This window comes from Protopterus annectens, chromosome 1.part1 (assembly GCF_019279795.1).
Source record: "Protopterus annectens isolate FY-2018-M chromosome 1.part1, PAN1.0, whole genome shotgun sequence".
Lineage (NCBI taxonomy): Eukaryota > Metazoa > Chordata > Ceratodontiformes > Protopteridae > Protopterus > Protopterus annectens.
In genome coordinates this window covers 1487504562-1487527275 of record NC_056726.1, presented here as the reverse complement: position 1 = coordinate 1487527275, position 22714 = coordinate 1487504562, and the positions used below count along the sequence as shown (strand labels likewise).

Sequence of the window (22714 nt, the reverse complement as noted above, 5' to 3'; positions counted from 1 at the left end):
TTTCTAGCTAAATGAGTAGTCGGAGTCTCAGACGGCATTTTATATGCAAAAGTAGAGTCAAAAAACTCTTCGGCAAACTCCGACCGACGTCTGAGAGTCCGTCGGTTGAAGGAAGCACAGGCTAAACAAGCTGATACGTCGTGGTCTGGGCCTAAGCAAGGAAGGCAATAAGAGTGGAAATCCTTATGAGGTATTTGTTTCCCACAAGTTAAACAATTATTTACTTTGTCTGACATTGGCTGAGGCAAGAAAGTGTCCCCAATGGGGTACTTAGCTTTTTACAAGTCTTCGGTACGCTGAAATCTCTGGATCTGACCGACCGGCACTTGCGAACAGCTTCTGCTTCGGGCACCGCGTGGCAAGAAAGACTGAGGAAAATGGCATCGGCTGACGCCTTTATACCCAAGCAGCTATGACGTCGGGTGAAGTGCGACATCAGCCGAGGCCAGACGCAGACTTTGGAATCCGGCCGACCGAAGGGCTGCCTGAGGCAGGACAACCCATTTGTTAGGACTGCAGATGCATCCTTGAAGGACATCCTATACTGGTACCAATTTAAACTACAGTAAAGGATAGGGAAAACCACAAAGATGAAGTGTGCTTCCTTAAGAATCAGCTCAGCCTCTCTCTGCTATTAGGAATCAACGACTTATGAAGATTCAAGAAAAGCAGCTTCAAAAATTACTCAGGACTTCTATAAAACAGACACCGACATTCAGGAACCAGATGAGTTTCTTTTTCTTTTGACTTGCCTTGAGTAGTCTTACCAAAGGTGGAAAGTTTCTTGGCTTTTCCACAGTATTCTCAGACTACCTGAAGTGCACTCAGCCCTACCACTGTGAGGCAGTTTGAAGCAGGTAGGCCTAAGAATATGCTGTACCCTGCTAATGACCAATGGTTCTAGCAGATGGTCAGACTCAGATGGCAATTCTGAATATTAAGGCTTTAAGAGCAGGGCCCTCTGCACAATCTCAAAACTGAAGCACAATTTTATTTGCATTTATCCTTTGTTGACCAGGTTCGTCCCACTAGGCTAGAAGCCTCGCTTTCAGGGACACCTGAGGTGGATTTATACTATTAGGCGAAATTTGGAACTTCCCCTAGTTTTTTTGACAGGTGCCATGGCATTCTTTACATCCACCTGAGCTATGACCAACTCAGGCAGATGGGGCCTCAGTTTAACATCTCATCCACAGGATATACATAAAGCCTATGATGCACAGCACCTTGGACAGCCAGCCCATCAAGGAAGGAAATCCTGTCTAGATCTACAGTTTTTTTTTGAATATAACATTTAGACTGAACCTGTAGAAAAAGACCACAAAGGTGGCAATTTCCTTTAGCAGAAAATCTACATTCCAGCTGAAGATCTGGGCACCTTTAACACTCAATCACAGGTTTCAGTAAAGAATCACTACTCAAATCTACCTCAGTTAAAAAAAAAAAAAAAAAAAAAGGTAAACCTCTAATTCTTGATGGTAATTTCTATCCAAAATATCCTCTACTCTAAAATGAGTATTGTTGTATACTATCACACTTGGTAAAACTGGAGAACAGAAAGTCAGCAGAAGCTGAAATCTTAATAATGGGACAAGAATTCTCCTTTAACAGCACTTAAATGGTTATGGACAAACCTTATAAAAAAGAACGTTTCTTTTTCAAACAAAGAAAATGGTTGCACAGACTAGAGTAGGTATTAGTCGTATAGTAAATTCCTCAATGAAGCAAAGTTTCTCAGGTCCTGACCAAGCAGCTCACCAGCATCAGGTAACAGCTGCAGTGGTTTATGATTTATCAAATACCAGATTGGTATCCTTAGCCAAATCTACAGATGCCACTACTGAAAAAATCAAAAGCCATTGTCATTTAACAAAAGATAACCTTCAAAACCACAAAGTAAAAGTAAATCTTAAAACAATCTCCATTTCAATACAAACATATTAGGAAAAAATACCACATGCAATTTAGGTTAAAAGCCCAATTAATACACTGCAGCGCTGCTAAAAAAAGTATGAACACCCACTTATCTTCCAGTTTCCCCCATTATCTGCAGTTGACCATACTCACCAAGACTTCAATTCCTTCCTTTTCAACAGGAGCTTTATCGTATGTTGCATCACATACTCTCACCAGTGTGATTACACCATACTTCTTCAGTTCCTGAAAAATAAAGCCAGATTTACTTCATGAATATATTGGTCAAAAAAAAAATGTCTTCATACAAATCTTCTAGGCTACATATACATCCCACCAGTACACGTCTATACCAACACACGAGAGACATGCATAGAGGTCTGTTGCCATTTCATCTGCTGATCATATACCTCATTTGTGTCTTTCGGCTTTTCCCAGTTACGGGTTGCCACAGCGGAACTCCGGTCCGCTAATGATTGGCAGTAAATTTTTACTTGCTGGCTTGCCAGGCCTAACGCACAACCTTCGACGAAGGAATGCCCATTCATGCATGTCGCCACACAGAAGACACAGAATCGAACGGGCAACATCTAACTATGAGGAGACAACGCTACCGCAGCACCACCACCGCAGTGATCATATGCCTTGTATCAAGAGCCTAAAGCAGTGAGGGGGAGAGGAAAGGCGTGAGAAAGTGACGGTGAGGGGTGGGGGAGAGGAAAGGTGCGAGAAAGTGACGGTGAGGGGTGGGGGAGAGGAAAGGCGTGAGAGTGACGGTGAGGGGTGGGGGAGAGGAAAGGCGTGAGAGTGACTGTGAGGGGTGGGGGAGAGGAAAGGCATGAGAAAGTGACGGAGGGGGAGAGGAAAGGCGTGAGAAAGTGACGGTGAGGGGGAGAGGAAAGGCATGAGAAAGTGACTGAGGGAGAGAGGAAAAGCATGGACCCATCCCTAATACCACAGTTGCACACAAGTTTTAAAATTGCTGCCAAAAGTAATTTCACTGCTGCAGTTGTGCTAACGCTGCAAAACCCGAAGGAGGTGGCTTGACATCCAATTAACTTCAAAACTGTTTACCCTCTCTCCTCTCAGCTGACAGATACCCTCCCACTTGGGCATCAGGACACCTGCAGTATAGGGAGGATGCCTGTTTATGCCATCTTTAGCATCTTGCTGCTGAAGTAGCAGGAGTGTGGTAAAAGCCAAAGTAGTGCCTACCTCTGGGCAAATGTCCCCCTGGATGACACCCAACAACAGAATCCCTCAAAGTTCTATTTCCAGGCAGTAAAACTGCAAGAGGAGAGATCTTGTAGGATTAGAAGACAAAATGCAAATACAAGTACTCACCTGGGTACCCATGTATAACACAGGGACAGAGGCATTGACAGAAAAAAATATTACAGCAACACTGAGTGTACTCCCAACATACACAGTCATGACAAACTACACAAATGTGCTGTGTCCTTCACATTGCTCACTGCTGCTTTAGTGCCAAGGCTTGGAAAGATTTTAAAATTTATAGCATGGGGTGACTGAATGTGAAGGTATGGGCTTTAACAGCCATTGCAGGTTAACTATGGTAAAACCTGCCCTGGTGGCAATGTTTAAGATATAGCATTTACAAAAGGTGTGGACGGATAACCAGGCAGACAGGTTCCAAGACCACCCGAATGCAGACTTCTGAAGGATGTCACTGCTGCTGCTGCCCTAGAAGAATGTGCCTCAACATGCACTGTTCAATGTTTCCATGGAAGTAAAACCAGACTGTCATTTTGCGAGCATCATGACCCGGGCTACTGACTGCCCTTTGTAAAGGATACAAATCACTATTCTACTGCCCTTTGTAAAGGATACAAATCACTACTCTACTGCCCTTTGTAAAGGATACAAATCACTACTCTACTGCCCTTTGTAAAGGATACAAATCACTATTCTACTGCCCTTTGTAAAGGATACAAATTCACTATTCTACTGCCCTTTGTAAAGGATACAAATCACTACTCTACTGCCCTTTGTAAAGGATACAAATCACTATTCTACTGCCCTTTGTAAAGGATACAAATCACTATTCTACTGCCCTTTGTAAAGGATACAAATTCACTATTCTACTGCCCTTTGTAAAGGATACAAATCACTACTCTACTGCCCTTTGTAAAGGATACAAATCACTATTCTACTGCCCTTTGTAAAGGATACAAATCACTATTCTACTGCCCTTTGTAAAGGATACAAATCACTATTCTACTGCCCTTTGTAAAGGATACAAATTCACTATTCTACTGCCCTTTGTAAAGGATACAAAAATCACTATTCTACTGCCCTTTGTAAAGGATACAAATCACTATTCTTACCGTTTCAGTGTTTTGTACATAAAACTTGTAGTTGTCCATGTGCATCCAGGGTATGCAGAACTCATCCCCCCGTGCTATTGGGGGGGGGGCAAACACCAGAAGACTGAGCACCTGATTAAGAGAAAAGTACGCCTAAGTTAGGAACATACCAACTTCTGATGTCCAACTACATTCACTACTACAATCACTTCTGTAATTCCTGCCTACAGCAGCTCCACAGTCATTCTGACTGGCACTGCTCTACCTACCCACTACTGGACTCTAACCTCCTACACACCTGGACATCAGGACACTATAAACAGCAGCACAGTCCAATGCCATTTTTTCTGCCCTGGCTGAAAAAGGAAATCATGGCACCAGGTTTGGTGGACCTAGGGAATATATCTCAAGGGACAATGACCCAAACACAGTAACTAGTCTACCTCTCCAGACACTAGGTAGGTCAGAAGGAAGGATGATTGGGAACACAGGAAAGGTGCAGACTTTACCCCCAGAATGCCCAAGCAGGAAAGCAGCGAGGATGGCAGAAGCAGGAACTGCAACAGTGAATCTACAAAAATATCAACACGTACAGCAAGTTTCTAAGACAATATTACATTCAAAGTACTCACTGCTACAGTCATTTCTGGGAAAACTTTCAGACCACATGGACAAGCTGGCTGTCTCTGAATGGGTTTGACCAACTGCTGTAGGACAGTGAAAATTGCTCCACTGATCAACTTCAGCCCAAAGGCTACTAGAACAGAAACTGAAGGATGAACGCAGCAAAGCCCTGCAAATCCTTAAGTACAAGCCTTACTTTTTCTATTTTACTCATTCCTTAATTGTACAAGCTCACTAGATACAAGTGTTTGCTTTCAGGGAAGTCTTGGGTGCAGAGTCTGGTCAAATGACATATTCAGAGGCACACAGTAGGCATACAGAGGTGATAGGAATCAAAAACTCTGCACCCTTGACTAAAATATCAAGTTACCTGATCACATCTTTAATATCTTGGCACTGCCAGACATGACCAAGTTGCTGCTTCCAAAATAAAATTTGGTACTTAACCCCCCCCCCAAAACAAAAGCACTCTGACTAACATCGCTCCAGTGGAAAGGAGTTTGGCACAGGTTTTCCATGCATGGAGAAGCGCGCACACACAGCGAGAATTCCCCCCCCCCCTCCCTGCCTCTTGCAAATATTGCAATTTATCTGCCTTTTCAATTTCCTTAGCTTTGTCCAATACACCCCTGGGATACTTCATTGGCTCTTCTGTTAATCAATGTGGCGGTGAAAGCTGACACTCCGGCTAGACTTATAAATGCCCTCGGGCAGATAGCCTAATAGCTACCTATGACCGTATAATCATGTCTATGCACAAAGAATACAGGGTTATTTCACATTTATTTTGGAGCATTTGGAAGAGAGAGGTGAATGGTCCAATTCAAACAGTTCTATCAGCATCTTACTCATGAAAATAGGGTCTGGTATGTAGAATGAGGTTTTTGTTTGTCTTTCGGCTTTTCCTGGTTAGGGGTCGCCACAGCGGAACTCTGGCCCGCCGATTGGCAGATTTTCACAAACGCCGAGGTGCCAGCTCGATGTTCAATCTTCAACGAAGGCACGCCATTTATGCAGGTCTTTCAAACGCCCACCCAACCGTTGGGAGGACATGCAGACTCCACACAGAAGGCACTACCCCACTGCACCACCGCGTAGAATGAGGTGTTATTTGTGGAAATCAAAAATAGTTCTTTAATCTACAAAGATTCTTCTAGCAGATGTACCAATCAAAAACAGACTTCTCTGTTTTGGAAAGAACAGAGAACCACGTAACTGAATTTGGGTTCGGCTGTGGAGCAAAGCAAGAGGGATAACGCCTTGCGTTTTCATAGCTATAACTTCCTTGTGCTTAGTTTCACAGCCTCCCTCACTACTTCACATGCTCTGAAAACGTGTCTGCAAAGAAGCTACTACTAGATAACTGAAGCAGTCAGCCTTTTTGAGGACTCAGGATGGAGTGCAGCAAAGACATTCCTCACCCATCCAGAGGACATTCCCCACCCACCCATCCAGAGGTTCACTCAGAGTAACAGTTCTGATGTTGACAAACATGGCAGGAGGGAGAATGGTTGTGTAAAATCTTACCATAATGATATATGCCCTCTTCTCTGTTGTAGTATTCTTAACTTTTAGTTATGTACTTAGATGTATGGGCTCCATCTCGCCTACATTCTCTACAGATGGGTTGGACTCGGCCGCTATACAATAGAACGCAGTCTCTTATTGGCTGAGTTACCTCGTATCCCAGGATGCACCACTACTGCTTCCCCAGATCTTGTTTGTCCGCACACATGCACACACACACTGTTATAACATTGCAGGTGTTTCAAGAGAGGAAGTTGAATTCGGATCGTCCAGTCTCTTCTGGCCTACAAGGCAGGGGGAAGGAGGGTGGGTTATTAGGAATGTAGGCGAGATGGATCCCATACATCTAAAGTTATGGTAAGTACATAACCAAAAGATGTAATGTGATCCTATCTCGCCTACATTCTCTACAGATGGGACAGCGTCCCTAGCACCTAATTCCTGGGTGGCTCACTGGAAAACACTCCTGAGAACCGTGGAACCAAAGGCAGCTCGACCCCTAGATGCCACATCCAATTTGTAGTGAGAAATAAAGGTGTGTAGAGAAGACCACGTAGCAGCCGCACAGATGTCATTAATAGAGAGCTTGGAATGAAAGGCTGCCGAAGTGGCCATAGCCCTGGTAGAATGAGCTTTCACTGGAACTATAAGCTCCTTATTTGAAATGCGATAAATATGACTGATGCAGTCTCTGATCCACTTGGCAATAGTGACTTTCGTGATGGCTTTGCCCAATTTACTGTCCGAAAAGGACACAGTTGATCTGATTTTCGTGCTTGGTGTGTCCTATCCAAATAGAAACGTAATTGTATGTGCAAGTCTAAGCTGCGAAAGGTATACTCAGCTCTGTTTGAATACTTGGGGAAAAAAACTGGTAATTCCAGTGATTGTTGCAAACAAAAGTTAGAACAAACCTTTGGTATAAAGGATGGGTTTGGTCTAAGAGATACTCTGTCCTTGTGAAATACCAGGTATGGTGGTTTGACACATAGGGCTTGAAGTTCTGAAACTCGCCTGGCTGATGTAATAGCAACTAGAAGAGCAGTCTTCCAAGAAAGAAATTTTAAGTCACAGGTTGCTGCCGGCTCAAAGGGAGATTAGGTTAATGCACCCAGCACCACGTTAAGGTCCCATGGTGGTGCAGGATGAGATATAGGGGGCTGTAGAAGCAAAGCTCCTTTAATAAAAGCTTTGCACAACTTGTTGCTCATTAAAGGTGGTTCTACGCTCTCGTGAAAATTGGAAATAGCAGCCAATTGAACTTTGATGGTAGACACCGAACAACCTTGGTTGAACAGGGAAGCTAAAAACTTCAGAACCTCTGACGCAGAGGCTGGCTGTCATAGGGTCTAATCCTCGGAGTTGGGCCCAAATAGCAAACCTCTTCCATTTATTGCTATACATCTATTTAGTAGAAGTCTTGTGGGCCGAGGACAAAATATGCATGACTTCAGGGTCAAAAGAATGGCTCCTAACTATGGTCGGAAGAGGAGTAGCCAAGCTGCTAACTTCAATGAATGGAGGGACTGATGGAGCTGTCCTGACTGATGCGTCAAGAGGTCCGGAACTTGGACCAGGAACCAGGGACCCTCCAATGCATATTTGTGAAGAAAGGGGAACCAGACTTGACAAGGCCAGTATGGGGCGATTAGAATCATTTTGCTTTCCAAGCGAATCGCCTTCTGAATCACCTTGGGGAGAAGGGGAACCGGTGGAAAAGCGTATAGCAGACTGGGGGGCCAAGCTTGGACTAGAGCATCCTTGGGGATCTCCCCTGGAACTGGGGTGAGAGAAGAACTGCTGGCATTTCGCGTTGAGGGGAGTTGCGAAAAGATCAAAACAAGGAGCTCCCCATCTCGTGAAAATCTGTTACCACTCTGTCGTTCAAGGACCACTCGTGAGGGGGAGAGAATAGTTCTGCTCAGTCTGTCGGCTATCACGTTGGATCTCCCCGGAATGTGTGTTGCCACTAGGAAACATTTGGTAGCAATCACCCAATCCCATACCTTCATGGCCTCTCTGCAAAGGGGGTAAGACCTGGTCCCTCCTTGCTTGTTTAAGTACCAGACTACCGACATGTCGGACTGAATGGCAATCGTATCCTGGGGGAGGTGATCGTGCAGTGCTTGCAATGTTAAAAGCACTGCCCTCATTTCCAGGATATTGATGTGGAGAAGACTCTCGGTGTGCCACTTGCCTTGGACCGACCTGTCCAGATAATGTCCCCCCCACCCTGTCTGGGAGGCATCCGTAGTCAACGTGGCCAAGGGGAATGGGGGAACGAAGGGTCGCCCTAGATTCAGGTTGGAAGAAAGAAGCCACCAACGAAGATCCTGTTTGCACGTCTCTGATCAATATGTGGCGACAGAGGGGAAGGTCTTGATAAGACCACTGGACTGATAGGAGCCACTGGAGTATCCTCATATGCAACCTTGCCAAGGGGACCAGAAGAATGGTGGCTGACATGGAACCCAACAGCTGCAGGACCATTCTCGCTGGAGCGCGACATCTGAGGAGTAATGCCCGAACCTGAGACTGCAGCGTTGCTATCCTTTCCGCAGGAAGATAGACTCGCATCTGCCTTGAGTCTATTTCTGCACCAATAAACAGAATACGCTGAGATGGCAGCAATACGGATTTTGTCCAATTGAAGGTGATTCCTAAGGAGTTGCCTAGAGATAGTGGCTGCTAGAGTTAGATGCCTGGAGGTGGCAGTTAGGAGCCAGTCGTCTAGGTATGGAAACACCTGGAATCCTAGACTTCTCAGGTGAGCAGTCACCACCGCCAAACATTTGGTGAACACCCTGGGGGCTGTGGTGAGACCAAAAAGCAGTGCACGGAACTGGAAATGACTGTCTCCTAGGCTGAAGCGCAAGTGTCTCCTCGATGCCTGATCTATCAGAATGTGATAATAGGCGTCTTTGAGATCTATGGAGCACATCCAAACACCATTCTCCAAAAGCGGGAGAATGGATTGCAAGGTGACCATCTGGAATTTGGACTTTTTCACTAATCGGTTTAACTTGCTGAGATCAAAATGGGCCTCAAGTCCCCAGTCTTTTTTGGTACCAAAAAGAATCTTAAGTCCCTGATCCGGCCTGATCTGCGGGGACAGGTTGGATGACTCCTTTTTGAAGCAGCTTCGATATTTCGCTGGCTGCAAGATCCCATTGACTGGGTGGCGGGTCCGGGATTCTTTGGGATTGTTGGGGGGGGGGGGGGGTTGAGAGAAGGGAATGGTGTAACCTCCGGCGATGATTCGGAGCACCCATTGGTCCTGAGTGATATTTTCCCAGGCCTTTAGGTGCCTCAAAAAACGACCCCCGACTGGCTCCGGAGCTGCACAGTCGGGTACTCCTTCAGGGATGCTGGAAGGAGGAGGAGCCATGAAAGGACTCTCGGTCTCCAGTGTTGCGGGGCCCTCCGCCGCCTCTGGGACGGCGTCTCCCTGAAAAATTTCCCCCTCCTCTGCCTCTAAAAGGGGAATCGCTCTGCTGCGATGAGTAAGGCTTTTGAGACTTACGGAACCACATTTTCCCTCCTCTTAGAGTCTTGGGATAAGGTCTGAAGGGAGTGGAAAACAGAGCCCCTACGGCAGTTAAAGTCTTACCCTCCTGTTCGCAGCGAGTCAAAGTGTCTTTTACCTTGGGTCCAAACAGACAGGACCCATCAAAGGGGGCATCGGCAAAGGAAGACTTAAAGGCCTCCGCAAAGTGACACAGGCGTAGCCAGGCTAGTCTCTGTAGAGCAACACCTGTTCCCGCCGCTCTGCTCGCTCCTTCGGCTGCATAAGAAATGAGCCTCATGGACGAGTTGGATAACGAGGACAGGGTAGCCAACTGGGAGTTAAGTCTGGGCAGACTGCTCAGGTAAGTTACCGGAGAGGGTATCCTAAAGCTCCTTGACCAGATCCCTCTGCAGTCTCGTGAAATGCGTCAAGTAGTTCAGAGACCATAATGTAAAGGTCGCTGAAGAAAGGGTACGCTTCCCGTACCGATCCATGCTCCTAGACTCCTTATTGGGAGGATGGACAGACGTTGAAGCCTCTGCCACATCTTGCTGGGTGGCAGATGCCACCAAGGCATCTACAGCCACACCTTTCGAAAGAAAGTCCTTATCAGGGGGAGCCGAAAGGAATTTATTGGGGCGAGCTGGCACCGGTTCAACAGAGTCCGGGTGTTACCATGCCCTTCGAGAGATCAAATCCAGAAGCTCATCGAAAGGCGGAGACACCCAGGAGGCAGAGGGCTGAGCCCCGAAGGCCTTGAGGAAAACCGACTCCTCAGCAGAAGGGGGTTTGGACTGCCAGTCGCCTCGTTGCTTAAGGATCTCCAAGATGTCCGCAAAGGATACATCATCCGAGGACGACTTGGGGGACCCTTCTGCATCATCGAGGTCGGTATCCGAGGTGAGAGACTCATCAGGGGAGTCGACGTGCTTCCTCTTGCACTGTTTCTTCCTCGGAGGTTCCTCCGAAAGAGTTTCAGAGGGACCTCCAGGAAGAAGGGAACCCCCAATGGGGGTAACCTCAGGCCCAAGGGCTCCGCTGTCGTGAGACAGGGGGATTGCAAAGGAGCCAGTCTCAGTGCCAAGGGAAGGTGGTGGTGAGATGGTAAAAGTGGCCAGAGAGGATTTGGCCAAGGCACTCCTCATGGCCTTGAAGGTGGGACCCCCAGAGTCCTGCGATGGTTCAACCCCCAAGGCCACAACAGCAGTCTGAACTCCCGCAGCAGACGCACTGAGAGGGAGGCTCAGAACCAAAAGGATCAGTCCCGAAGCATCCCCCCCAGGGCAGACAGGGGAGGGTCCGCGTACAGAACCCCGACCCGAAGGGCGGGATTGGAGTTAGGGTTGGAACCGACCAGACAACCTCCACCGGCTCCACCAACACTGACTCCAACGGCGCCGAAGCTGTTGGAGGAGGAACCGAGATAGCAGGATAGGAAATCGGCTCCGGAGCAGACTGGGCTGGAGCCGAGATCAATTTTGCAAAGACCGGAGAATGAAAAAGCCTTTGAAGCACCCTGTCTAAATCAGAATCAGACATCCTCGACGACCTAGAAGAGACCGACCGGGTCCGAGTCGACTTCTCCACCGGCTCCGAAAGACTGGGGGACCGGCTCCGTATGGGTTCGAGAAGTAACGGCGCAGAGGGAGATTCCACTACCACTGCAATTTCCCTCGGAGCCAATGGGGACTTCGGCACCGAAGGGGAAGAATCGGAGCGGGCAACCCTCATCGGCTCAGAAGGCAGTGGAGCCGATGGAGATGACTCTCCTCTAGACGCCCGAGCTCTCAACTCCGAAGCCAGAGGAGTCTAGGCTGGAGACAGAGGCAGACCGTTCCGCCCTCGGCTCCGAAGTCTGTGGAGCCGACGGAGAAGCCTGCCGTGACTTTTTAGCTGCCGGATCCGACAGGCTGGTCGGAGCCGAAGATTTTTTCTTCCTCGAAGGAGAAGATAGGGCTTCCTCAAAGGAAGGGGTAATAAGCCCTTTCAAAATCAACTTATTTTTCCTCTCTTGGAGGATGCGAGAGGAAAAAGCGTGGCAAACGCTACAGGATTCCTGGAGGTGCTTCGGGCCCCAACAGTAGACACACAATGAATGGTCGTCCGTAATGGACATTTTATAATTACATTTGGAACATTTTTTAAAACCTGATGGTCTATGTTCCTTCGACATGGCTATCTACTTCAGACACACTAAACTTCAAAAACTACACAAACGACAGCCTAGACTAACTAAAACGCCTAGGATAGGGCAAGGCCCCTCTAACTTAAACAGGATCACTTGCCACAAAATATACAATTTTACCACAAAAAACTTTAAATACACAGTCACACAACAAGTAGCTGTTAAAACAGCTTTTGGGTAAGTTTTAGCACAAAACTAGACAGAAAATAATTTCACTAAGAGGCACTTAGCTCAGCCAAGTCCGAGACCACGTCTATGCTTCAGAAGCGGCAAACGAGATCTGGGGAAAAGTACAGTTTTGTACCTACCATAAATGTTCGAAGATCCACATTGCTGCAGTCCTTACACTTGGGGTAGTCCGCTGTCCTCGGTCGGCCCGAATATCAAAGTATAAGGCTGACGTCGGTCAAGGCGCATTTGACTGACATCAGGACGTCAGGGTACAAATGCGCATGACCGACGTTTCTTGCCCCAGATGTCAGAAGACCCTAAAAATAAAGGTCAAAACCAAAAGACAGCAAACAACCAACCAACCACCCTTGCACTAACTATATGTACAATATATACAATATACACAATATGTACAACCCAACACACACAACCACCTCTAAATGCAGAGGGGAAGGAGGAGGTATTGACTGCAGCAATGTGGATCTTGAACATCTACATTTATGGTAGGTACAAAACTGTACTATGTTCTTCATCTCACATTGCTGCAGTCCTTACACTTGGGTAGAATCCCAAAGCAGAGATAAGGGAGGATGGCTAACTACAAGGAAGCAGGAGCTGCCAAAATGCCCTGCAAAACAGCAGTGGCAAAACCAGCCCTGGATTTAGAGTAAAGTGGCAGGTGATAATGCCTAGAGAAAGTATGCACTGAACTCCAAGTAGCTGCCTCCAAAATATCCTTGGTTGCCACTCCCCTCAAAAAAGCTGTTGAAGTGGCAGTAGCCCTAGTGGAATGAGGCCTAATCCCAGCTGGAACTTCCTTGCCATGATGGGAATAACAGAAAGCAATGCAAAACCCAATCCACTTAGAAATAGTTTGTTTTGACACAGGCTTGCCCTGAGAACTCAAAGCAAAAGAAACAAACAACTGCTGAGACTGCCTGAACCCTTTAGTTCTGTCCAAATAATAACGCAACTGCCTGTGTACATCTAAAGTGTGCAAAATCTTCCCTTCCTTGAGCCAGAATCAGGCAGTCGTCCAAATAAGGATAGATTTGTATTCCTTTTAGCCTGAAGAAAGCTATCACTGGAGCCAGAACTTTCGTGAATACTCTGGGCGCAGTAGATAAGCCAAAGGGCAATGCAGAGAACTGATAGTGAGAAGTCCCAGCTCGAAAACGCAGATACTTCCTGCAACTTAGTCTGATAGGAACATGAAGGTAAGCCTCCTTGAGATCCAAAGTTACCATCCAATGATCTTTGCCCAACAGAGGTAAAAGCTGCTGCAATGTCAACATTTTGAACTTGGGAATGTCCAGATAAGTGTTGAGGATAGATAAATCCAAAATTGGTCTCCACGTGTTCCCCTTCTTTGGTACTAGGAACAGGCGAGAATAAAAACCTAGACCCACTTCTGGCATAGGGACCGGCTGTATGGCCCCTATTTGGAGCAACAGAGAAACTTGCTTGTGCACCTCTATTCTTTGTTGAGGAGGAACGTCTGGCATGCCTTTGAAAGGAGGCAAGGTATGGAAATAAAACCTGTAGCCGTGGTGTATGATATCCAATACCCATCTGTCTTGGGTAATTAAACTCCAATTCTCTTTGAAAAGTGCCAACCTTCCTCCCAAAGGTGCTGCCAGACGAGAAGGCTCTGGCAGCTGAAAAGGTAGGTCATTGGGTCTGTTTACGAAAGGACTGACCCCTGCCCTCACCAAGACTGTGCAGGAGAACTCCTGTTCTAGGCCTGGAAGAGCCCTGAGCTCTACCCTACCACGTCTAGATCTACCCCTAGACTGGGAATCATAAGAAGGATACGTCCACCCCTTAGCAGGCCAATTTCTACTAAACTTTGGAGGCTGGACCTGCAAAAAATCTTTAACAGTCTGCATAGACTTAGCCTTGTCCTCCATTTTCTTTAAAACTGTCTCAACAGGAGGACCAAACAACACGTCAGATTGTAAAGGAGCATCTAAAATCCTCGTTTTAACATGATCAGACAAATTCTGATCCGTAGCCAGGCATGCCTCGAAGAACTGACCCAGTGGCAGCCACCCTAGACGAGGCCTGTACAGCATCAAAACCACATTGCAAAGAATGCTTACCCACCTGTTCAGAAACATGCACTAAATCTTGCAACTCTTTACAATCAATACCTACTGCCAGAGCATCAACCTTAGACTTTAATTGTGAAAGGAGATAGTTCTGGTATTTCAACATGTGAAACTGGCAATTCAAAGCCCTCATAGCCAGAGTGGAAGAAGTATAAACTTTCTTTCCCCATCTATCCAAGGCCCTAGCCTCTTTGTCTGCAGGAACCGGATTCTTAACAGAAGCCTTAACACCTTTAGGCCCCTAACAGTTTCTGGGTCAGCCCTAGGACTCTTAAAAAGATACTTATGAGCTTCAGGCACCCTGTAATACCTATCCGGCTTAACAGGAGCAGGAGGCAAAGAATCAGGATTAAGAGAAGCCTCTGTAAAACATCTTCTACTACATCCAAAACAGGAGGTATAGCCAAAGGCCTATGCTGGGGTAAAACAAAAATTCCTAAGCCTTTTCCTGGAATCAGAGAAGTCCTGACCTTCCCACTTAAAATGCTCCCTCATGGAATGAAGAGTTTCTGAAAAAGAAAAATCCTCAGGAGGAGAAGCAGAAGGAGTAGAATCATCCACATCAGAATCAGAATAAGGAGAATACTCCTGCAAGTCTTCAGCCGAAGACTCTGAAACATCTGAAGCCTGCTCAAAACCCCCCAGCTCAGGCTCCATTCCTAGGTCTCTTATCAGGAGGGGGCATAGAACCCCTAATTAAAGTAATTAAATCTTCTGCCATTTTAAGCATATGCTTCTTGGGCACAGTACCTGAAGAGCTAGGGGTAACACCAACTGAAGCCAAACCTGGCCTGCCCCTGGGAGAAGCCTTTGAAACAGAAGGAGGGGGCCTAGCCACCCTAGGAAGAGAGGGGAGTATAGTAACCTGAGAAGCCCCCTCAGCCTGACTTGCCTCCTGAGAGGCCACATCTTGCAATAATAAGGTCTCACCCTGGGAACACACAGAAACCTCCGGTGGAGCCACTGGCTCCACCGACACCTCTAAAGAACCGGCGTCCGGTACAGACGGTTCTTCTAGCCTAGGCATAACTGCCTTGTCCTTGCGCTTCTTCGAAGAAGCGGGCCGGAGCATCCGACGGCATTTTATAATTACACCGCTTCCCAAAGACTAACCTTGCACAATCCAACCTTCTCTTTATAGTGCGTTTATTAAATCTAGCACAAGAGCGACAGCCAACAACGTCGTGCTCAGGCCCTAAGCAAGGAATACACAAAGTATGATAATCTCTATGCGGTATCTGTTTCCCACAAGAAATGCAATTATTGACTTTTCTGACATCCGGTAAATTACTGAGGCAAGAAAAAACTAAAATATTCCCCAACGGGGTACTTAGCCAACTTTGAACTCTGTCTGAAACTTCGAAATCGAAAAATCTCAGAACGCCAACCGGCACTTGCAATGCTGCTTCTGCATCGGACCATGCGGCAAAAAAGACTGAGAATATGACGTCGGTCATGCGCATTTGTACCCTGACGTCCTGATGTCAGTCAAATGCGCCTTGACCGACGTCAGCCTTATACTTTGATATTCGGGCTGACCGAGGACAGCGGACTACCCCAAGTGTAAGGACTGCAGCAATGTGAGATGAAGAACATCAGTAGTGGTGCATCCTGGGATACGATGTAACTCAGCCAATAAGAGACTGCGTTCTATTGTAGAGCTGCAGAGTCAGAGCCGAGGATGGGCTCCGAACCCATCTGTAGAGAATGTACGCGAGATAGGATCACATTACATCATGGAGTTCTCCGCAGTAAGCGGCCAGACGTCGGTCAGTATACAAAAATCTTTCACTACTGTAGCATTCGTGGTACATCACACGTAGGCTGCTCTTGTAAGTCGGCCACAGAAGTGACATATGCAAGCATCTATCTCAGAACTGAAGGCCCCATGAGGAAGCCACCCTAAGAAAGGTAGGGTATGACCATCCAAGGCAAGGAAAGTAGAGTTGTGTACAATTACCATAAATGCAGATGTCAGAGTGTATTCACTGCTGCAGTCATTACATTTGGGTAATCTGCTGGCAGGTTGCCCTCAGTCGGCCTAATTAACAAAGTCTCGGGTCCTGCGTTGGTTGCTGTCCCTTCTTCCATGACGTCAGGTCGTCAGAGGTATAAAACATGCAGCAGACGCCATTCATCAGTTTTTCTTGCCTCAGATGTCAGGTGCCCCCCAAATGGGCATATATGCATGTATATATATATGTATATGTAAATATATGTATGTATATGTATATGTATATGTATATATATATATATATATATACATACGTATATATATATATATATATATATATATATATATATATATATATATATATATATATATATATATATATATATATATATACATACATGTAACTTAGAACACAAAAAATACACCTCCAAATAAAAGCAAATACACCAAAAAGGCTTTTAAGCATAGTAAAAGAGGCATAGCAAGAGAAAAAAACAGGGGGCTGGAGGGTGGGTAACCAGGACTGCAACAGTGAATAAACTCGAACATCTACATTTATGGTAAGTACACAACTGTACTACGTTCTTCGTGTTTCACTGTTGCAGTCATTAGATTTGGGTAGAATCCCAAAACTATGGTTGGGAGGATGGAATTATAAAGCATTAAGAGCAGCTATAAGGCCCTGCAGGACAGCAGTGGCAAAGCCTGCTCCGGATTTAGAGGAGAGGTAACTGGCAATGTTTGAACCTATGATCTGAGCTCCAGGTAGCAGCTTCTAGAATGTCTCTGGTAGGAACCCCTCTGTGAAAGGCTGCAGAAGTAGATGCAGCCCTGGTAGAATAGGATCTGATCCCCTTGGGGACAGGTTTACCATGGTGTATGTAGCAGAAACTGATACAATGGCTTATCCATTTTGAGATAGTCTGCTTTGAAATAGCATTTCCCTCTGCCCCTGCAGCAAATGCCACCAGTAATTACTCAGATTTTCTTAGAGACTGCTCTGTTTAAATAAAATCTTAGTTGTCTGTGTACATCCCATGAGTGCAGAATCCGCTCACCCTTGTTCTGTGGATTTGGGAAAAAGGTCGGCAGATGAATGGTCTGATTAAAAGCCACACTACATACCACATTTGGCATAAAGGATGGATTGGTCCTGAAAGCCACCCTGTCCGGGTAAAAAATAATAGAAGGCTCCCACTGCCATAAGAGCCTGTAGTTCTGAAATCCTTCTAGCTGAAGTGACTGCCAAGTGAAAAGCTGTCTTCCAAGAAAAATTTTAGGTCTGCAGTAGCAGCTGGCTCAAAAGGAGGTAGAGAGTTTTGCCAACACAAAATTGAGGTCCCATGCAGGAGTTGGTGTTCTCCTGAGAAGGTCTTAAATTGTCGGCCCCTCTGAGGTACTGCTTTAGCAGGGGATAAGAAACTAGGGGAGGTTCTGTGTTGTAATGAGCTGAAATGGCAGAGGCGTGGATTTTTATGGAAGAAAGAGATAGGCCCTTGTGAAGCATCTCAGCTAAATATTGCAGAATCTGAGGAATATTGGGCATTGCTGTGCTTATTCCTTGTGCTTGGTTCCAGGCACAGAATAGTTTCTATTTGTCAGCATAAGATTTTCTAGTACTAGGCCTTCTTGCCTCCAAAATGACATCCATCCCAGGTTTGCAGAGAGATGTAACTGGTGAAATTAGTTGATTAGCCATGCTGCAAGATTCAGAGTTTGGAGCAGAGTGTGCAGAATTGGAGAGCTCTGCTGAAACAGTAGATAAGGTGTCTGAGGCAGGTACCAAGGAGGCAGGTGCGACATTGCGTAGGAGTGGGTACCAGTGTTGGCGAGGCCAGTCTGGAGCAATCATTTTTGTTTTTTCCCCGTCTGACTTTTAGTAATACCTTGGAGAGCAGAGGCAGAGAGGGAAAGGCATAGACTGATAGGTTTTTCCAGCTGAAGGATAGAGCATCCACTTTCCAAGCTTTTTTGTGATCAATTCGTGTGCAGAATTTGTCCAACTGATAGGGGTGAGGCAAAAAGACCTATGCCTGGGCTCCCCCCATTTGCGTGTCAACATGCTGAAGATTTGTGGATCCAGTTTCCATTCGTGTGAGTCCATAAGATATCTGCTTAGTCTGCCAGAGTATTTTGCTTTTCTGGCAGGAATTGAGCTTGTAGATGTATTTGATAAGTCAAGGCAGTGTTCCACAAAGCCATGGCTAGTCTGCAAAGGAGGTAGGAATGGGTACCCCCCCTGCTTGTATACTACATGACTGTGGTGTTCTGTCTATCAACAGTTGCCCTGGATGAAGATGGTCCTTGAAGGCTGTCAGAGCATTCTGTACAGCTAGCATCTCTTTCTGGTTGATATGTAGGTGCATTTGATTCGGGTTCCATTGGCCCTGAATGCATCTCCCTGCCAGTTGCGCCCCCCAAGCATAATCAGATGAGTCTGTAGTCGGGGTTTGGGTGGCAGGGGGTGGAATGAATGACAGTCCCTTGTTTTGGTGGCAGGCCTCTGCCCACCATAGGAACTCTTGCTGCAGGCAAAGAGGAATTATTGCTTCCAGGCTGTGATAATGTTGACTCCATAAGCTTTTTAGGTACCACTGAAGTTTCCTCATATGCAGTCTTACATATGGAATTAGTAGAATGTAGGAAGCCATGAACCCCAAGGCCTGCAGAATTTGTCTTGCAGATAGCTAGGTCTTTGTGGCCACTTGTTTGAAGTAAGTCATCAATTGGATTTGTTTTTCTGGCATAAGGCAAGTCATCTGGGCAGTTGTATTCAAGCTTTCACCCATGAATGTAATTATCTAAGAGAGTACCCAGTTGTGATTTCTTTTTGTTTATGGTGTACCCTGGACAAGTTAGAAGTCTTTTTACAAACGCCAGATTCTTTGGAAGTGTGTCCTTGTTTTCTGCCTGAATTAGACAATCGTCCAGGTAAGGATAAATTTGAATGTTTCTTTGTCTGCAAAATGCAATTACTGGTGCCAGGCACTTTGTGAAGACCCTGCGTGCAGTAGATAAGCCAAAGGGCAGTGCAGAGAACTGGTAATGCAAACAGCCTGCTTTGAAGCGGACGTATCTTCAGCAAGATTCCCTGACTGGGATATGCAGGTAAGCCTCTTAAGTCTAGTTACCAACCAGGCAGTCTTGCCTAGCATAGGCAGTAACTATTGTAGTCAGCATTTTGTATTTTGGAATGCCCAGAAATGTATTTAGAATGGATAAGTCCAGAATTGGATGCCATGATTTGTATTTTCTGGGTACCAAAATCTTTAATACAAATCTTGTCCCTTTTCCTTTTCTGGTACTGGTTGAATAGCCCCCATATTCATGAGGGACAACTTGTTTCTGGGCCTCTGCCCACCGATTTGGAGGCAGATCTGGCCATCCGTTTGGGATTGGCAACATGTGGAAATTAAATCTGTATCCCTGAGAAACGATATTTAAAACCCACTTGTCCTGGGTAATTAGTTGCCAGTTTCGTGCATTAAGTGCCAGATTTCCCCCCAAAGAGATAGCCAAAAGAGAAGTGCTTGGTGATTGCAGGGGAAGGTCACTGAGACCGTTTACCGTAGGAAGGTGCCTTATTACTTCCGGATTTGGAGGTGGAGGTACCCCATTGTTTTGTTCTATAAGTTCCTTGTGATTGAAACCTGGAGCCTTTGGAGTGCCTGGGTTTGACCTGAGAGGCTCAGGTGGGTACTGGAAAAGACCAATTCTTAGTAGGCCAGTGCCTACTGAACCTGGGTGGCTACACTTGTAGGAAATCTTTTACAGTATGCATAGATTTAGCTTTCTTTCATCTTTCAAAACAACTTCTGCCTCATTACCAAATAGACTATCCTGTCAAAGGAGCATCCAACAATTTTAAAAGGAGCATCCAACAATTTTAAAAGGAGCATCCAACAATTTTAAAAGGAGCATCCAACAATTTTGCTTTAACATGATCAGGCAGATTTTGCTCCTTGAGCCAAGCATGCCTTCTTATCACAGATCCAGTTACAGCGGCCCTGCAAGAGGCCTCAGAGTCAAAACCACATTGCAAAGTACGCTTTCCAACTTGTTCAGCTGAATGAAATAAATCCTGCAACTCTTTTCCACACAGTCAGAAATCAACATTTTCTGTTTAAGTAATCCCATGATATGCTGCTGATATTTAAGCATATGAAATTGACAGTTTAAAGCCCCGATTGCCAAGGTTGCAGACGTGTAAACCTTCTTACCTCATCTATACAGCGCCCTGGAGTCTCTATCAGAAGGGGTAGGGTTTTTAGCAGTAGAAGCCTTAACGCCCTTGGGACCCTGATAAATGGTTTCAGGGTCAGATGCAGGGTTTTTAAAGAGGAATTTGTGGGAGTCAGGAACCCTGTAATATGTCTGGCTTACTAGGAGCCAGAGGCAGGGAATCAGAGCCATGCTGGATTCTGAGAAATCAACAATGTCTAGAACAGGAGGTATAGCCAAAGGCCTATGCTGAGGAAGAAGGAAATCCCTAAGCCTCTTTAGCTTGAGAAATCCTAACTCTCCCAATGAAAATGTTCCCTTAAGGTATGCAAAGTTTCTCCAAAAGAGAAATCCTCAGGAGAAGCAGAAGGGATGGAATCTTCTGCATCAGAAACCTCATAAGGTGGAATAGATCATTCCTGATCAGAAGAAATAGAAACCTGATCAGATTCATAGCCAGTGCCTTGCCTTGGAGGGAGATGGGAAAGTACAGTTGTGTACCTACCATAAATGTAGATGTTAGTGTATTCACTGTTGCAGTCATTACACTTGGGTTATCCACCGGCAGGCTACCCGCAGTCGGCCCGAGTTCCAAAGTCTTGGCCCAACATAGGTTGCAGTCGCCTCTTCCCTGATGTCAGTGCGGCAGGGGTATAAAAGATGAAACAGACACCATTTTCTTCAGTTTTTCTTGCCCCAGATGTCAGGTGCCCCCAGATAGGAAGGCTGGAAAAATAAAGTTATTCCAAAAAGCATGCATGTACCAATATAAACATTTCCTTAGACAAGAAAATACACCACATAGGTTGTATAGAGTTGAGAAGTACAGAGAAGTCCCAGCAATGAAAAAGGGGGATGGTGGGTGGGTAACCTGGACTGCAACAGTGAATACACCAACATTTATGGTAGGTACAAAACTGTACTATGTTTGTGTTTCACTGTTGCAGTCATTACACTTGGGTTGAATCCCAAAGCCGAGGTTGGGCGGCTGGGTCTAGATTGGATTTGGTGAGGCTAACAGCCCTGCAGGACTGCAGTGGCAAAGCCTGCTCTGGATTTAGAGTAGAGGCGCAAGTGGTAGTGCTTGGTGAAAGTGTGCACTGAGCTCCAGGTTGCAGCTTCTAAAACGTCTTTGATTGGTACTCCTCTGAGAAAGGCTGCTTAAGTGGTTGTTGCTCTGGTAGAATGTGGCCCAAAGACCTTAGGCACTGATTTGCCATGTTGTGCATAACAGAAGTGGATGCAGTGTCCTATCCATTTTGAAATGGTCTGCTTTGTGATAGGTTTTCCTTGTGCTCCTGCAGCATAGGCTACAAACAGTTGCTCAGTTTTTCTGAAAGCTTTTGTTTTGTTCAAGTAAATCGTAATTGTCTGTGTATATACAAAGCGTGCAGACGTCTCTCCCCTTTATTCTGGGGATTTGGGTAGAAAGTTGGTAAATGAGTGGCTTGGTTCAGGGCCACATTGGAAACTACGTTTGGCATGAATGCTGGGTTTGTCCTGAGAAACCCTGTCCTGGTGAAAAATGATGAAAGGTTCCACAGCCTTTAATGCCTGTAACTAATACTCTTCTTGCTGAAGTTATTGCTAGGAGCAGAGCAGTTTTCCATGATAAGAATTTTATATCAGCTGTGCTCGCTGGTTCAAAAGGAGGCAGTGTGAGTTTTTCTAAAACAAAATTGAGATCCCAAGTTGGTACTGGTGCTCTCCTTGGGGGGGTGTCTTATGTTTGTTGCCCCTCTGAGGTACTGTCTTAGTAGAGGATGTGAAAAAATAGGAGGATCCGTATTGTAATGAGCTGAAATGGCAGAGGCATGGATTTTAATTTATGAGAAAGATGGGCCTTTGTCCAGCATCTCAGTTAGGTATTGTAAAATCTGAGGTATATTTGGACCAAGTGGATCGAGCCCTTGTGCCGGGTTCCAAGAACAGAATCTTTTCCATGTTTCTGCATAAGATTTCCTAGTGTTGGGCCTCCTGGCTTCTAAAATGACATCCATAACAGCTTTAGAGAGAGGTGCAGTCTGAGTGGCTACATTATCTGCCATGCTGCCAGATTTAAGGTTCTGAGTTGACTGTGCAGAATCTGTTTTGTTGAGTAAGAAGATGAGGAATTTGAGGTAAAGGCCAAGCTGGGCCAGAGATAAACTCTTTAGGATTGGGTACCAGTGC

At 45.8% G+C, this 22714-nt stretch overlaps 1 protein-coding gene across 2 annotated transcripts in view; it reads right to left on the bottom strand.

Annotated features, from left to right (window-relative positions):
- PTP4A2 (protein tyrosine phosphatase 4A2) overlaps positions 1 to 22714 on the bottom strand; it is a 510667-nt gene that overhangs the window by 303160 nt on the left and 184793 nt on the right. For both annotated transcript variants that reach the window (XM_044082674.1, XM_044082682.1), the window contains exon 3: positions 2068 to 2160. In XM_044082674.1, coding sequence (XP_043938609.1) covers positions 2068 to 2160 — 93 coding nt within the window. The remainder of the gene's footprint in view (positions 1 to 2067; positions 2161 to 22714) is intronic.